This window comes from Abrus precatorius, unplaced genomic scaffold (assembly GCF_003935025.1).
Source record: "Abrus precatorius isolate BTA unplaced genomic scaffold, Abrus_2018 Scaffold1, whole genome shotgun sequence".
Lineage (NCBI taxonomy): Eukaryota > Viridiplantae > Streptophyta > Magnoliopsida > Fabales > Fabaceae > Abrus > Abrus precatorius.
Window position 1 is genome coordinate 5,854,128 of NW_020874291.1, and position 17,931 is coordinate 5,872,058.

Here is a 17,931-nt window from a genome sequence, read left to right on the forward strand (position 1 = left end):
AATGATAAAATACTATATGTTTTATTTTTATATTATATTTTACTCTTTCATTAATCTAAATATGATCATAATCTAATCATTACGAAATTTTAACTAGGAAGTAATGAACAAAAGAGCAATTTAAAATTTTGTAGGGACTTATCTGCAACATTGTAGGATAGGCAGAAATCCATATTAAGTTATTCCGTACGTACGTGAGGAAGTTTTCACAGCCTGCATGCTAAAATTAAAAAAAAATTATAGAAAAAGTGCTCCCTTTGGTGTCTTTACTCTCTCTCTTGATGCAAGTTGAACGGACCCACTCGGAGATGTCGGCCACACGCGGGGAAGATAAAAGGGTCTGGTGGGTCACACCTCGGAAGTGTCGTTTTCTTGCTGAGTAATCTCTCATTTGATTTTGAACCACGAGATGATTTTCCCGGGGTAATGTGATGCTTCTTCTTTTTCATTTTTTTTCTGGTCAAATTACTATATTGCTGGATTTGTGAAATGTAGATATGATATGATTGATTCTTGATTCTTAGACTTCCTACCGGTAAGGAAGTAAGAAACTCGTCAAAGTCGTGGAAATGGAGGTGTTCATAGTTAATTGTTCGGCGACAATGAGCATTAATTTTAAATGCGGCCCCAATTAGGGTAAAATTACCTGATATGTCTCACTTTTTAAATAAAATACAATCAGTTCTCAACATTGTAATCTACCATCCGATCTTGGAGAATTGTCCTATTTTCTGGGATTGAATGTCACAACCAAAAGTGGCATTCTCATGCCCCAGAAGAAGTTTGCCGCTGATGTACTAAAAAGATTCAACATGACTGATTGCATGAAACTTGACAAGGAAGGACATTAAGAGTCTGTTGATGCTACTCTATACAAACAAATTGTGGGATTTCTGGTATTTTTGTGCAACACTAGGCCTGGCTTGGCTTACAGTGTTGGTTTGGTAAGTAGACACATGTAAGAGCCTAAGAAATCTCATCTCATGGCAGCTAAGAGAATTCTAATGTAACATCAGACTTAAGGATTATTTTTTTTAATAACCAAAACAATGTAGCAGCTGATATCATTGTTAGTTTCTCTGATTTTGATTGGTGTGGAGATAAAAATGATCGCAAGAGCACTGTGTTCATGATTGGGAAGACACCAATAGCTTGGTGTTCCAGTAAACAAACTGTGGTGGCCTTGTGTACATGTGAAGCTGAGTACATGTCAGCCTCAATGGAAGCATGTCAAGTTATGTGGCTTGAGAGTTTGCTCGAAGAAATGAATCTGAGAGGATTACATTCCATGAAATTGCTAATTGATAATAAATCAGAAATCAATTTAGCGAAGAATCCAGTGGCGCATGGAAGAAGTAAGCATGTAGAGACAAGGTTTCATTTCCGGTGAGATCAAACGAACAAGGGTAGACTTGAGCTGCTCTACTGCAAATCAGAGGATCAAATCTTTTACTTTGAGCTCTCAACCTAGTCCTTTTAGGGACACGAATGTACACAGATATATAGCTAAGAGTAAGACTGTTAGGAAATATTTGAAGTCTTTAGTCGGTGAGCCTGTTTTAATAAGGTGCCACGAAGCCTTAAGTCGGTGAGGCTGTGTTAGTAGGTTGCCACGTGTTTTTAGTTGGGTTTATCAAATCTGTTAGGTGTTAATTGTGACAGTTTTGTTATAAATAACAACTCTGATGTTAGATTGGGGTATCATGTACTTCATTCATAAAATTCTTGTAATTCTTTTCTTCATCTTAATAAATCCATTTCGGGGCCTTTCATTATATGGTTCCCAATTCTTCATCAAGTTCTTCGAGTTTCTGCATTCCTAGAACCAGAAAAATATTACAACAAAGACATGGAAATTTTTTGTAGATGAATTATTCGGAGCTGGAAGAATAACCAATCCTAACAACGATCAAGTGATTTGGCACAGAATAACTGACTTGTCAAGCATAGTGTCCGCTTTACCTGCAAACTCACGAAAAATAGGTATGAACTATTACATGTTTGCATTTCTTTTGGGTTCCAATTTGACTCGAGTAATTTATTGGCTGGCATGGATGTGAAATTGTAAATTTAGGCTGCATGCATGGTGCTCGTTCCCAAGGGTTCACAAACTTCGAAGACTACATCACAGCTGCTTCTGGTGAACAGATTTATGTGTTTGTGGTGCGTAAGAACTGACTGCTCCTTTTATTTCATATGCCCAGTGTTTGTGCCTGATCGCGCGCGCGTGTGTATATATATATATATATATATATATAGTATGTTAGGTAAAGTGGCAAAGAGGTAAATGTCACTAAAGTATTATTTACTTCCTCAAAGAAGTATTATTTACAATATTTTTTTTTTCTAAACTTTCTCAAAAATTTACAAATAAATTATTTCATCAAAATAAACTAAATCAAATTCGTTGAAGTCCCTTCCTTGTGGATGTGAATAACACAACCCCTGGAGTTGTACTCATCAGTGGCCAAAATTGTGGTTCAGTTTTGAAATTTAATAACCTCTTGCCACGTTAATAATTACATTCATACTTTCATACCCTAAGACTACAATAACTAAAAGAACTTGCTTGTTTTTCTCTACCATTATACATTGAAATCCTTGCCTCCTGCTCTAAGTTCACTAGATCTCCTCAAATGACAAGTTGTCCTCAATCCTAGACATAGCAAAAATAGAATACCAAAAAGCACATGGGGCACTATGAACGTTGCACTGGAACGGTTGCTGAAGCCTATCCATTCCTTTGTCATACGATTAAACCTCATGACATGTGAAGCCCTTGAATTCTATATCAACTCCACCTAAGATGACATATGCCTGTTGCCAGTTCCCAGTTCCCACGACTGTAATCATTAAGCATTTCAATATTTCATGCAACAGGAATTTTAGGTTCTCCTAAGTTTACAAAAGCCTCTGCCCTTGTCATACGTTCTGTTGCAGCATTCCAAGACACAAGGTGGTTCATAAATACATCCACATACTTTGCTCTATCATTCTGCCCAATAGTCACACAATGATTGTTAGGTTAATCCATTAATGGAAAATAACTGACAATCTACAATCATTACGTACCCTGTAATCCAGATAGTATGCATGCTGCAGTAAAGAAAGTGACAGTCAGTTAGTGATGACTACAAAACAATGTTAATTTTGTTTGAGCTGTGGGAGAGAGAGAGGCATACCTCCCACAAATCCAAATTGATAATTGGCTGCATGAGAAAAGATTATTAACTCCATTTCCAATATTAAATCAAACAAGTTTAATGGAGGAGGTGGAAATTAACTTACTATATCATCCCAGACAATTGGGCAAACCGCATTTGTAGTTTTCACTATGGCTAGTCGTTTCTCTTCTCTCTTCACTATGACAATCAAGGAATATTAGCAACAATCACCACCAGCATTAGTAAAGCAAAATATCAAAGGTTAAATTTAAGATAATATACATCAGCTTTTTTCTACCCAACTGGTCTTGCAATGCAATTACTCTGGAATTAAACCCGCTAACAAGAGAACCTCAAGCATAGAATAATTAAATATTCTCAAAGAGAATTTAACAACCACTCCAAGAAAACACAATTGAGGTTCTTATTTTTAAATCTTACATTTAATTTACACAGATGCATATCATCAGGGAAATTCAAGGATTTTATGGTAATTAATTAGGAATTTGAATAATGCAGTATTGAGAAGAAGAAAGAGGGGAGGGGGGAGAATCAATTAGGAATGGACTTACAAACTAGCCAAACCCAGCCAGAACCAAATACTGTGAGTGCTGCATGTATAAATTTCTCTCTAAAATTTGCAAATGATCCAAAATCCTTTTCAATCTGTTGAAGGAGACCTGGTTGGGGCAAGCCACCCCCTCCTGGTTGGATAGATTCCCAGAAGAAGTCATGATTCCAAACCTGGGTGTAAAAGAATTGACCATACAGCATTTAAATATCAAAGCATATAGCAACAAAGCAGCCACAATTGTAATTTGGATTAGCTTCCTCATGCAGATAGGAAGGACACCTAATTCCATGCTAAATAGAAAAAACAACTAACCCTTATCTCACTAGGTGAGGTTGGCTACATGAATCACATGATGCTACTGAGCTCGGTTAAAAATAAAACTTTCAGAAATTTGATTAATCAAAATGTTTCTTTTAATAATTTTGTGTAAGATTTTTTTGGGTTTCCTTCGACTTCTCTTTGTTGAACTAAGAGTCATACAATTCTCTTTTTCTTATTGGTGCCTTCAAATGTCTTTTCTATATATAACCGAACCACCTTAGACAATTTTCAATCATTTTTCTCACTATAGGTACTATTCTAACATTCTCTCGTATATTATCATTTTGTATCATGTTCTTTCTCATATGTCCACGCATTCATCTTAGCATTCTCATTTCTGCCACTCTCACTTTTTTCTTGTGTTATTCCTTTAAGACCTAGCATTCACTACTGTATAGGATAGTTGGTCATATTTCCGTAAGGTAAAACTTTCCTTTTACCTTGATAAGGACAAATAGAAAAAAATACAAAATAAAATAAAATTGATAAATATTTCAAGGAAGAAAAAAGACTACTACAAGATAGAGAAGGAAATTGTTTATTAAAGACAAGTATAAATGAAAATGGTGCAGGAAGTTCTAGTATATTTACAGCTTACAAACAACTTTTAGAGCCCTAAATTTTAATAAAGGAAAAATAAAAATGAAAAGAGAGAGAGATATCAGATAAGTAGCAGAAACATCACAATTCATGCTCTCAAAAAATATAGGAAAATTTAGGAATTGTTTGGTTTCAGGAAATATTCTCTGTTTTCATTTTATTTCCTATTTTTAAAGATTGGTACAAGAAACACTAGAAAACAACTTTTTTTCTGTTTTCACTATTTATTGTACAAATCTTAGTAGAGTTCACAATATGGGTTTAACCCGTCAGATAAATTCACCTAACCCACCAAATTTGGCAAGATGGGTTACAATTTCAAACTCGACAACTACTTAACCAGTGTCCACTTACTTCGCATTTTAAAACAAGTTAGAGGGGGGGGCATGGCTAATTGACTTGTTGAGTCAAAAATTGTAAAAGGAATAATAATAATTTAAAAAATATATAATTGAATAAATATTAAAGTTAAATCTTAATATTACTTAAATTAGTAATTTATGTAGATTAAAATTTAATATTATATATTTTATAATTTTTGTTTAATTTATATGATATTAATTTTTTAAATATTTAAGTGGGTCCCTATTAATAAAACGGGGCAGATTGATGTTTTCAAAACCTACTTAAAAAACAGGATAAGTTGAATCAAACCCATTTTTTAATGAGTTTATGGTGAGGCGTGACAAAACGGGATGGGTTGACCCGTTTTGTCATCCCTATTCCCTAAATCTTAGAAAACAAGAGAAAAAATGAAATCAAAGTGGTAGCTTTGTAATTTAAAATAAAAAACAGAAAATATTTTCAAAAACCAAACAGGCCCACCATCAAAGCTATTCAGACTTTTTTAGCAATAAATTCCTATCCTAAGACCTAAAGCAGTAGCATTTCAACAAATCATCCCTGATCCTAAGTTCAATCCCTCCCTGCAAACACATAGACAATTATCCCAATATTTCAAGAAGGATAAAGTCCTTTAATAACTTTTGAAGCTTGAAGTTTAAATTTTGTGCATTTGAAAGTGTTAATAATTAATAAATACCTTGGTTTGTATAAAATGAAGATTATTGACTCTCATTGAATATATAATCAAGTATTATTACTATTACTTGTCAATGGATACATTTGTTCGGTGTTGCAAAAACTAAATGTGACGTACATTACACTTAATTACCTTGAGATTTACCTAAATTACTCTCACCTACCCTCTTCAACTTTTCTATACATTCATATACCATTAATGTAGCCTTGTGTAGAAACAAAATGATAAAGATAAGGAAGCAAATGTAATTTCTGAAGCAAGATGAGAGGTGATGACAATCACAATTCATGTTGCCGAATTAATGATTGTGAATTGAATTTCATACAACAAAAAATAGAATTATTAGGATAAAAATAGAAATTGAGACAAGAAGAAAAATAATAAAAGCGAAAATAGAATAGAGATAGAGAAGATGGTTGTTACCCTATTTGAAAGTAAACCTAATTCAAAGTTTGAAAAACCAAAGATAGTTAATTGCATACGCTTAAAGAACATGGACTCCCATTAGGATTTAATTATCATGTTTCATTTAGTTATTTTAATGTTAGTCATTATTACTTTGAACTTTTATTTAGGGTAAAAAAACTTGTTGTTTTATTTAGTTTATTTGGTCTTGAGCTTGTTAGCACAAGAAGCCCAATTAGGATTGTGTTTATATTGATTTATGAGCGTTAGATATATATAAGCTCTTGTAAACATACTTTTAATTAGTTTTGAATACAATTTGAGATTAAATACTCTTTTGAGAGTGTGTGACTCTAAGTTCTTAAGTGAATCAATTTTCCTTAATCTTATAAAAAATCAAGACTCTTATGGCGATCATTGGTTTGGCTTATCAATCTTACGATTGTGGCGCCATTTTCTTCATTTCTATTCTATTTTCGCTTTTATTATTTTTCTTCTCGTCTCAATTCCTATTTTTGCTATAATAATTTTACTTTTTGTCATATGCAATTCAATTATTCAGCAACATAGATCGTGACTGTCATCAAGAGGTAAACATAATTCTGCAAATCTTAGAGGGGGTTCAATCAACATTGTGTATGTTATTATTTTACTATACAATAAACATTGGAACATTTTGAATAGTTTTATATGAATAAGCAAGCAGCTCCACAATCAACTTAAAATGATCACATCTAATTAGTACCTCAGCTGCATTGTTGAATTCAGGTAAAGGATTGCCGTTGTTGTATGTCACTTTGATTAGTTCATCCATGGTGTAACCATATAGTATATCATCCTTCTCCAATTGCTTGTTCAAACCTTCTATAAAATTTCGATGATACTCTCCCCAATGCATGTCAATTGTCCTCTTACTCATATATGGTTCTAATGCATCCTAGAAATATTGAAGCAACAAATAAAGTGAGAATTATCAATTATGATAAAAGGGGCTACTAGTAGCTGTCGTTGTGGATAATGTTGAGCATCAAGTTTATAAGGGCAACAAAAGGTTTCTAGGATTCCCAATTATCAATTTATCATATGGGATCTTAGGTCTTATAAATTCTAACATAGTGTCCTAAACAGTGAATGGAGCCTTTCTTATTTCTCTGAACTCTCCCATCCTTAGAAAGTTATAATTAATTGTCACTTTCCTCTCATGCTCTCTCTAAATAATATATGTTCCTCATGCAGTAAAACGTAATAGTATCTTGTTTCCATTTCTTCCATGATAGGTACCTTAACAAATAAAGTGAAGGTGTTCAACTATAGGGCTAAAGTAGAGAAGGAGGAACAAGAAGGAATACCAAGACTCGGTTAGGATAAACTTACCAATGCGTATTTATAAGAAAAAAAATAAACTAAAATAAATAAATAAAATTTTAATAAGTTAACATCAATTTATGCACCTCATCATTCTTAGAAGCTCTTTTATTTAACTTCTCCAAAAGCTGAGATGCACAACTTGATTTTAACTTTGAGGAGAAGTTTGATTCATTTGATTTTCCTCTTTCTTCCCCTATAAGTACTTATTGAAAAGTTTATTCAAATTGGGCCCGAGTATAATTAGATTTTGTTGATACTGGTGTATAATGATGTGATGCAAGACACAAAGCACTAACCCTTATTTATACTAGTACAAGTACAAGATTCTTAACCCTAATCAAATAATGAAATAAATCAGAAAAGATGGTGAAATCTGGAAATAACTGTTAAAAGATCATTTAAGGTACTCTAAAATACAAGATACAACAAAGACATCATAAGATATTCTCTAGATATTCTAATAGATAGCATTCTTCTTTATCTCAATTGACAAGATGGTTGTAATAAAAATAATAAGAAAAAAAAAAAAAAGTTTATCTAAGAGAAATAAATTTTGACATAAAATGCTTTCCAAAAAGTAAGTTACCTTTCAAAGTTCGTTTAAGGTTGGATGTAAGGCGACCATAGTCATTGTAACTAGCACTAGCTTAAACAGAACTGTAAATGACGATTTAACCTACAAATGCAATTATTTCTGACAAGCTTACTGCTGCAGTAGCTGACTCAACTAACCCATGCATACAGGCCAAAACAGTATTAATTATCTCCAAACAATAGCATGCATTCAAGCAACTAAGTGAATCACTTACAAGGTCATAAAGAGGGGTCTTCAAGCCATAAAATGCAGTAATATTTGAGGATCTAGGTGAGCCATCAAACCTCTTTTTCTGCATAAAAAATGTAATTGAGGGGAAACATGTCAGCACAAGTCAGAAAGGTAGTTGTCAAAGTGAAGAAATCTCCTGTGAGGAATCAGGATTTAGGAATGGTATAAAATCAATTTTAATCTTTAGAAAAGAAGTCGATGGCTGATATTGAAATTCATTTATCCTTCCCAAGTGCAACAGAAGCAAACCTTCAACTTTGTTTCACAGTTTTCTATGTTAAGGAATGATGCTATCCCAATATGACCCATGTTTCCATGAACCTTTTAGACCAAAATGTATAGAGAACTAACAACACACACCTGTTCTACCAGCAACCAACAAAATATAGCCACACAATATCCAATTTAATGCCTATTAGTGAATTACTTTCTTGGTAGGATTAAAATTCATATTTTGCCATTTTTAGAAATATGTTATGAATTTCAATACTGGAAACCGACCCAAGGCAACAGCAAATTTGCATTCTAGGTCTGTAACCTTGTAGCTCTATTTGTTTCCATTTCTAACAAATAGAATAATAGCTCATGCATTTTCATGCCAAAGATCCAGATCACTCAGTTCAAAGACTTTTCATCATGTCTTCAACAAAAATCAACTTCTAAAGTGCAATTCATGTTCATGTTTATTAAGCATATCACCAGAAAAGGTAGCTAAAATAATCACAATAATTTAAAAGGGTGACTAATCAGCAAGACAATGAGACAAACAAATATCCATCCAAGAAAAATACCCTGTGAAGAAGAAGCTTTGGAATCTTGAACTGTCTACATAAGTCAGCTGAAATGAGATGACAGCTAGTAGGGACGGGATTGAAGTAACAGGAAGCCATTGATACTTTGTTGTTCCTATCATTTATAAGCATATAAATTCATTATTTAAAGGTTCATTGCATTATGGAATACAACCATTATAACCCAAACTGTAGATTTAATGAAACAGTGATACAATTTTCGCATTCAAGATGAACAATGGTGCAGTGGAGAATAGAAATTGATGATGGCATTTCAATACAAAACTGATGCCATCCTCCACCCTAAACCCAAGTACATGCCTTTCCCACATGGGAAAACAACAAATTGCAAGAAAAATTAACTGAGCAGATCTTGACCCAAAGATTAATATGGCATCAGCTATTGTGTCCCACTGTCCACAAATTAAGTTTCGATTAAACCTAACAGTGTAACTGCAAATTCACCAAAAATCACACACACACACACACAAAAAAAAAACAAAAAAAGAGCATACATAAGCATACAACAAATAATCAAGTATCCCAAAAAGACAATAATAATAACAAGATATGGTTGCAAAGCACAGATAAAAATGTTCACAAAACTGAAATAAATGCGAGTCTGAGATTGTAATCATTTAGGCATTTAAACAAGCACTTGTCATGCTTATGAACTTGAAATTTCAGTCAGACATAATAATAATAATAAATAAATAAAAGACAACGCCCTTCAAAAGAAGAGAGCAATGCTAAACCACCCATCTTTTCTATAAGTTTGTCCAATCTTCTCCACAAACATGCAAACACCATAAAAAGTTTGAAAGTCTAAAAGTTATAGGTAGCAAAAACAGGAATAAAAAAGAAAAAAGCAACAAAAAAAAAATGAGAATCAAGCAAAGCAAGATGCTGAGAAAAACAGTGAACAAAAACATGGGAAATTCAGAAAGGGAAAGGAGAAGTTACAAGAAGCTGAAAAGAACGCAGTTGGAACACACACCACAGTGGCGATGTCTTCTTTCAAGACGGAAAAGAAGAGAGCAATGTCTTCCAACTTAACCTTGAGTTGAGTTGTTGCTTACTCTTCAGGTGAAGATAATGTAACAGATTTCAACAATTTTAAACGTGCTCGTTATTTAGAAAGGACTCATTTTATTAACTAATGTAAAATAGTTATGTCGGGAAATTTTTTTTTTATTTAATAAAAATCTACATGATTGATTATATAACTTTTATTTAAATAAATATATAAATAAATACGATCTTAATATATTTATTGACAATTTGTTTAGTTTTCTATTGAGCAAAAAGAAATTTTCGTTTATGAATTTTGAAGTACTCTGCAACAAAATTTTTAGAGCAACAAATTTTCAATTTTGATAAACGAATATTCCAACGGAGATTAGAACTGAGTATTACCAGGTTTTTGATAACATAAGATGCAATTGTTTTAAGGATAACTAATATCCATATCTAATTATTGTTACATCATTCGATTATTATAGAATGAAAAATTTGAATATTTCTTTTTAAAATATTAATATTAATTTTAGTTATCAATTTTAAATTTTAAAAATAATTTTTTATAAAATATAATATTTATAATAAAAATTAATTATTTTTATTTTATGTGTGTCAAAATTTTGTTATTTTTAAATATTTAAAATTAAGATACTATATTAATGTTAATTATTAAAATAAAATTTAAAAATTTATTAAAAATAATATTAAAAACATGTAAAATACTATATTTATATTAAAGATGAACTAAATTATTATAACATTATTCATACACTTTTGTATTATTTAATAATATTTTATTGTATAACTTTGTCTTAAAACTAATTTATTCATTTATATATATATATATATATATATATATATATATAAAAGGAAGAATTTTTTCACACTAATAAAAGTTTTAAAAATTATTAATACTCGATATGAACTTTTTATTTAATTTATATTTAACGGTCAGTAAAATAATAAATTATAATTTGTTACATGTAAGTCAAATGAAAAACTCAAATTAAATATAAAAATTTTAGACTTAAACTAATATAAGAAAATCATGATTCAGGACAAAATTCTGAGGCAGATTCTGTTTTAGCTATTAATCCAGTCAACAATTGAAAAAATTCTTCCAAGCTTTATTATAATAGAGCCACTGCTCCTGATCTTGTTTTAAAAGATAAGCAAGATTATATCAAAAGTTTTAATTCTAATGATATCTATATTTAGAATATTAATGGTCTATCTGAATATAATTTCATTTCCAAATTTCAAAATATGTCTGTCGTTGTTATGAGCTATTTTACTAACCAAAATATGCCTGAAGATACAATTGTTTATATTCTAGTTGCAGGTTTTACTGGTCAACTCAAAGGTTGGTGAGATAATTATCTCACTGAAACTGATAGAGAAAATATTCTCTTTGCAGTAAAAATCGATGACAAAGGTAAAGTCATTGTCAGTGATAATGAATAACTTCCTGATGCAGTGTATACTTTATTATATACTATATCCCAACATTTTCTTGGAGATCCTTCTTTATGGAGAGAAAGATCTGGTGAGCTTTTATCCAATCTTAGATGTAAAACCTTAGAAGACTTCAAATGGTATAAAGATACTTTTATGTCTAGGGTTTTAACCAGAGAAGATTGTAACTAAGCTTATTGGAAGGAGAAATACCTTGATGGTCTTCCCAAGTCTTTCGGAGATCTTATTAGAGGCAAACTCCGAAGTCACTCTCCTAATGGAGATATTAATTATGACAGTTATGACTATGGTCAACTCACTGCCATTATTATTCATAATGCTATCAAAGTTTGTCAAAAAGATAAACTCCAAAAGCAGTTTGCTAAAGAGAGAGAGTCCTGAACAAGAAAGATTTAGGATCTTTTTGCGAGCAATTTAGTCTTCCTTCTTACTCTACCAAAAAGAAAAAACAAATTCCTAAAAAGGAAACTGTTGAAACCTATAAGAAGGCTTACAAAAGGAAGTACAATAGGAAACCTCCTTCCAAGAAACAAGGGAAAATGTTATTCCCAGCAATATTCCTAAAAAACCCAAAAGAGGTGTAACTTGTTACAATTGCGGTAAACCTGACCATATCAGTAAATATTGCAGGCTTAAGAAGAAAATGAGTAGCCTCAACCTTGATCCTCATGTTGAGGATCAAATCAATAACGTCCTTATTGAATTTTCTGAAGAAGATTCTGCCAAGGAAACCAATGAGGATGTTAACCAAATTTAATATGATGATCAAATCTCTTCTTCTGATAGTGATGATACTCCAGAAATCAATGTTTTAACAAAAGAACAAGATCTCCTTATAGAAGCAATAAGTTCTATATCTGATCTTTAGGAAAGAAAAGAACTTTTTAACAAATTTAAAGATGTTGTAGAAACAAAACCTAAACCCAGAGAACTTTTTACTACTAATAAGTTCGATATAACAAATATTTTCAAAAGATTAGAAAAGAATTCTAATATTAAACCTACCACTATCCAAGATCTCCAAATTGAAATTAACAATCTCAAAAAGGAGATTAGAGATATTAAAAAGCAACAGCAAATTCATCAGGCTATTTTTTCCCAACTTGATGATGATAGTGAATCTGAAGTTGAGAAAGAAAAACCTCTTGAGAATAATGATTCTGAGAAAATCGAAGAAACTTTTATGTGTTTGATCAACAAGGTCAAAATTCAAAAATTTTACATTAACATCAGGATCATTATTGATGATTTTGTTCTTAATACTTTAGCACTGTTTGATACTGGTGCTGATTCAAATTGTATTTTAAAAGGATTAGTTCCTACAAAATATTTTGAGAAAACCTCATGAAAAACTTAGCACTGCTAGTGGTTCTAAGCTCAAGATTAGGTATAAATTATCCAAAGCTGTCATAGAAAATCAAGGGTTTAAGATTGAAACAAGCTTTCTCCTTGTAAAAAATTTGAAAAATGAAGTAATTTTGGGAACACCTTTTATTAAAGCTCTTTTCCCACTTCAGATTTCGAAAGAAGGTATTTTCACCTATCATTTAGGTAAGCAAATAACTTTCAAATTTTCTAGTAAATCTTTTACTAAAAATATCAATTCTATCCAAAATAAAATTAATCAAATTAATTTTTTGAAAGAAGAAGTTTATTTTGCTAATATTGAGAAACAATTAAAGAATCCTTCACTTTAGAAAAAAATTCAATCCTTTTTAGGATCTATCCAATGTTCTATCTGTTCTGATCTTCCTAATACTTTCTGGAATAGGAAGAAACATATTGTTAGTCTTCCTTATGATTCTGACTTTATGGATAGTCAAATCCCTACTAAGGCTAGACCCATTCAACTGAATGAAGAACTCCTTCAGTATTGTCAAAAAGAAATCAAAGATCTCTTAGACAAAAATCTTATTAGAAAAAGTAAGAGTCCTTGGTCGTGTTCTACTTTTTATGTCAATAAACCTGCAGAATTAGAAAGAGGAACTCCCAGATTAGTAATCAACTACAAGCGCCTTAACCAAGCCCTTAAATGGATTAGGTATCTTATTCCCAACAAAAAAAGATCTTCTCAATAGGTTAAATTCCGCTAAGATCTTTTCAAAATTTGACATGAAATCTGAATTTTGGCAAATCCAAATCTGTGAGAGTGATAAGTATAAGACCGCCTTCACTGTTTCCTTTGGTCATTACGAATGGAATGTTATGTCTTTTGGCTTAAAAAATGCTCCTTCTAAATTCCAGAAGATTATGAATGATATATTTAATCCTTACTCCAAATTTGTCATTGTCTACATTGATGATGTCTTAATTTTTTCTCATTCTATTAATCAACATTTTAAACATATAAATGTTTTTATCAATGTTTTCAAACAAAATGGACTTGTTGTTTTCAAGTCTAAAATTAGTTTATTCCAAACTAATATAAGGTTCCTTGGTCACAATATTCATCAAAGAACTATCATTCCTATCAACAGATCCATTGAATTTGCTGACAAATTTCCTGACAGAATCCTTGATAAAACTCAGCTTCAAAGGTTCTTGGGATGTCTTAATTATGCAGGTGATTTTATTCCACACCTCAACAATATCATTAAGCCTTTATATGATAGGCTTAAAAAGAATCTTCCTTCCTGGACTGATGTTCATACCAATGTCGTCAAAGATATTAAAAATAGAGTCAAAGAGATAAGTTGTCTTTATCTCCCTATCCCTCAAGCTTTCAAAATTGTTGAAACTGATGCCTCTGACATAGGTTATGGTGGCATTCTCAAACAAAGAATCAAGTCACATGAGTATATTATTGCATATACTTCAAAACGTTGGAATTCTGCACAACAGAATTATTTGACTGTTAAAAAAGAAGTTTTGGCAGTTGTTTTATGCGTCTCAAAATTTCAATCAGATTTATTAAATCAAAAATTTCTTATCAGAGTAGATTGCAAGTCTGCCAAAGAGATTTTACAAAAGGATGTCAAAAACCTTGCCTCAACAAATTTTTGCTAGATGGCAAGCAATTTTAAGTGTTTTTTATTTTGAAATTGAATATATCAAAGGAACCTCCAATTCTCTTCCTGATTTTCTTATTCGTGAATATCTACAGGATAAATAGAATGCCTAGAAAGGCATCGACCTCCTCTAGAGGAGAAGCCACCAGCCGAGGAAGAGTCAGGCTAGCTTTCGCTCTAAAATCAAAAGCAAAATCTGCTTCAGCAGATTCAAATTCAATCTCTTCAGGGTCATCAACTCCAATTGAGTCATCAACTCAAAAAGCCATCCAAATTATTGAGTCATCCACTCAACAATCTGGAATTCCTAAAGAATCTTCTAAAAAGATTGATTCTTCTCAAACCAAAATAACCAAACAAACTAAAGCAGATTATACTTTACCCATCAGTACACTATTGGCCCTCCAACAAGGAAACCTGGGTACTTTACCAAAAAAATCTTGGGCAGATATTGCTTCTGAAGATGAAATAGAGTTAGACTTATCCAGCCTAAACACCATAGTCCAATCATTAAACAAAACAATTACCCGAGAAGACACCAGCAAAACTGCTATTCTTAAAAAAGACAAACAAACACAAAAACTAACTCAAAATCCATCCCATTACCTAGGTAAAGGAAAATTTTCCTCAATAATCCAGATGGAATATGAATTCTAGGATAAAAATCCCTATAAAGCAATTTCTAAAGTTTTCCCCTCTGGTTTTTATTTTAGACCATATGCCTTAAATAAAACTAGACAGTTTTAAGAATTTATTTTGGTATATTCAGATTTTGTTTCTATTAAGCATTACAAGGACCAAAAAGATCACTCAATTATTACCCATTCTACAATCCAGATACTTAAGGTCTTAACACCAAAAAATTTCGAAAAAGACCTAAATTCATTTAAAAAAATTTCACAACCTTTTGACCCAGTAAGATATAATTACTGGGACTATATTGATGTCTGGAAAGAACCTTCTAGTTTCAAAATAAACTCAATTGACATTCTTGGTTGATTTATTTTAAGAAGAATTAGGATTATAACTTTCCAAACTGGTTTCTTCAATGGTGGGACTTCTTCGGTCCTATAGAAGCAATTCTTCCTTCTCTTGTAAAAGAAGGATTTGAAATGTTCAAATCCAGATATGCTCCTAACCAAATAAATACAGATCTCAAATATTTCTCTGCCTTTGCTCTTGCCTGAGTATTCTCTTGGCAGTACAAATACAGCAAGACAGAAGATGATGACATTCTCCCCATGATTCACAGACATGCTTTCGTGAAATGGTGGAATCAATTTAATGCAAATCATGCAGGTCCTCAAGAAGTTAATGAATTTTTTAGAAATAATCCAAAGCTTTTAAAACTTGCTGATCCAGCAACATTTCAATTCTTAAATCAGAAATCCAAGATTGCTGCCTTCTTGTCAGGTTGTGATTCCAAAGAAAAAATGAAGAAAAATTTGAAAGAAGTGCTTCTTCTTCTAAATCAAGATGAAGCTGAATCCTCTACAAAACAAGATTCCAAGACAAATAATGATGACATCTATCAAAATGAAGATGATTGCTTCAGAATCGACATACAAGAACTTTGAGTTATATTATAAGAAATAGTTTCAGTTATCAACCGGAACTGTAGAAACAGTATTTAATATTTTTTATATAAGGAGTCCTCAACCATGTTGTGAGACACCCTTTCATTAAGCAATCTTAGAGAGATAAACTAGAGAGAAGTGCTTTGAGATAACATCTTTGTAAGCTTTTCTCCAAGTTTCAATAAAAGTTTGCTATTTCAAATTATTTTTCTCTCTTCTCCCTCTTAGCCGGTTCTGTTCGGACTACCGTCGTCCGACTTTCTTCTTTTCTCCCTTTACTAGATTTGTGCTGGTTATACCGCCGTTCTAGTTTCTATGTTTTAAATTTACATATTATATTCTGCAATTTAAATTTCTGCATCCCACTTTGTAGTCCTGCTACTGCCTACTTTTCTTTTGGTTTATTTTATTTTCCCTTGATCCACACCGGGTTATCTGGTCTCAGAGCCTGATGGGGAAGTAGAAATATAATTGTTGATTATTTATAACTATGTTCTTTTGGATCTGGACTTTAAATTTTGCTTTTGTATAGTTCATTATTTTATGGAATGCTTTTACTGGAAGTACAGCAGTTCTTATTTTTTTTAATAGAGCTGTAGCAGTAAGTCCCGTGGGTGAAGGGCAGTAAGGCTAATTTGACGATGTTGTATTCAAAAGAAACAGAACATAAGAAGCTAGCTAGTGGCGATAGTAGAATTATTTCTAATTTTGTAATTAAAAGTAAAAAAAAAAAAAAGAGTCCACAAATAACTAGATCTAGTTAAAAGAGTTATAAATAATTAACAAATGTGTTGTTATGGAACCAAATGAGGGTGATGTACCAGATTCAGTTTGTATGATGTCTCGTCTCCTTCGCTCCTTCTCCCGTATTTCTTTCCATTCTGGTTCTAGCTTTTCATCTTCCTCTCCTACTAAAAACAATTACTTCAATGATCAGGAGAAACAGTCTCTTGAAATCACATCAAAACATAACCTCTTCGACGAAGAAGTTCGCTTCGAAGAGATCAACCAAAGTATGGATGACTGGACCATCCTAGAAATCCCTCAGGATACATTATATGTTCCTGAAGAACACTCCAAGAAAAATAGTTTTGATTATATTATTAAGACTGTTGAAAATAATATTCCTTTAGGAAAAGATTTAGGAGAAGAATTCCATCTCCTGTCCAAATCCTCAATCAATAAGTACAAACGCAAATATAAGTACCTCCACATAAGATGTGTTCAGGTAGCTATCAAACCTCTCACAGACATAGGAATAGATGCTGCTATCTTAATGTGTCTTAGAAATGCTCATCATAATAATTTTAATGATTCCCTTATAGGGACAGTAGAGACTAGTCTTGGCCAAGGTCCAATTTATTTTAATTGCTTCCCAAACAAAATAGTGAGTCTTCTGGATGATCATATCCTTCACTCTCTATTTCTCAATATTTGCTTTCATGGTTTAAACATGAAAGAGAGATCTATTTCCACTGCCTTAATCTATAGGATTCAGTACAAAGCCATGAACTCTTGTGCTTCTAGAGTCCTTCTCAAACCTCAGAGAGGTGAGACTACGTTGTTTATCACTGATATGAGAAAGACTAATGTCGCTCTTCCTAGGGTCATCAAATGGGATGAAGTTTCTCTCCCAGAAAAAATGGGTTTTGGATAAGGCTATGCCTTGTGTCCCAATGCCTGCTCCTAAAATTCAAAATATTTCTCAAGATAATTCTGGGAAAGTCGAAATAATCTTTGATAGGAGAAACTCTTTCTC

The 17,931-nt window shown here is 32.0% G+C and overlaps 1 protein-coding gene across 2 annotated transcripts; it reads right to left on the reverse strand.

Annotated features, from left to right (window-relative positions):
- Positions 1-2,291: 2,291 nt before the first annotated feature.
- Positions 2,292-10,199, reverse strand: LOC113856562 (superoxide dismutase [Fe] 3, chloroplastic). 2 transcript variants are annotated; one of them, XM_027488424.1, is made up of 9 exons: positions 10,055-10,180; positions 9,092-9,206; positions 8,284-8,361; positions 6,852-7,043; positions 3,737-3,908; positions 3,289-3,362; positions 3,183-3,209; positions 3,073-3,096; positions 2,292-2,995 (listed from the first exon to the last, which is right to left on the reverse strand). In XM_027488424.1, the coding sequence occupies exons 2-9, from the start codon at positions 9,188-9,190 to the stop codon at positions 2,870-2,872; spliced, it is 792 nt and encodes a 263-aa protein (XP_027344225.1). In that variant the 5' UTR covers positions 9,191-9,206; positions 10,055-10,180; the 3' UTR covers positions 2,292-2,869. The 2 variants fall into 2 exon arrangements, with proteins under 2 accessions (XP_027344225.1, XP_027344232.1); XM_027488431.1 differs by having other exon boundaries at positions 2,293-2,995; positions 10,089-10,199.
- Positions 10,200-17,931: the final 7,732 nt, after the last annotated feature.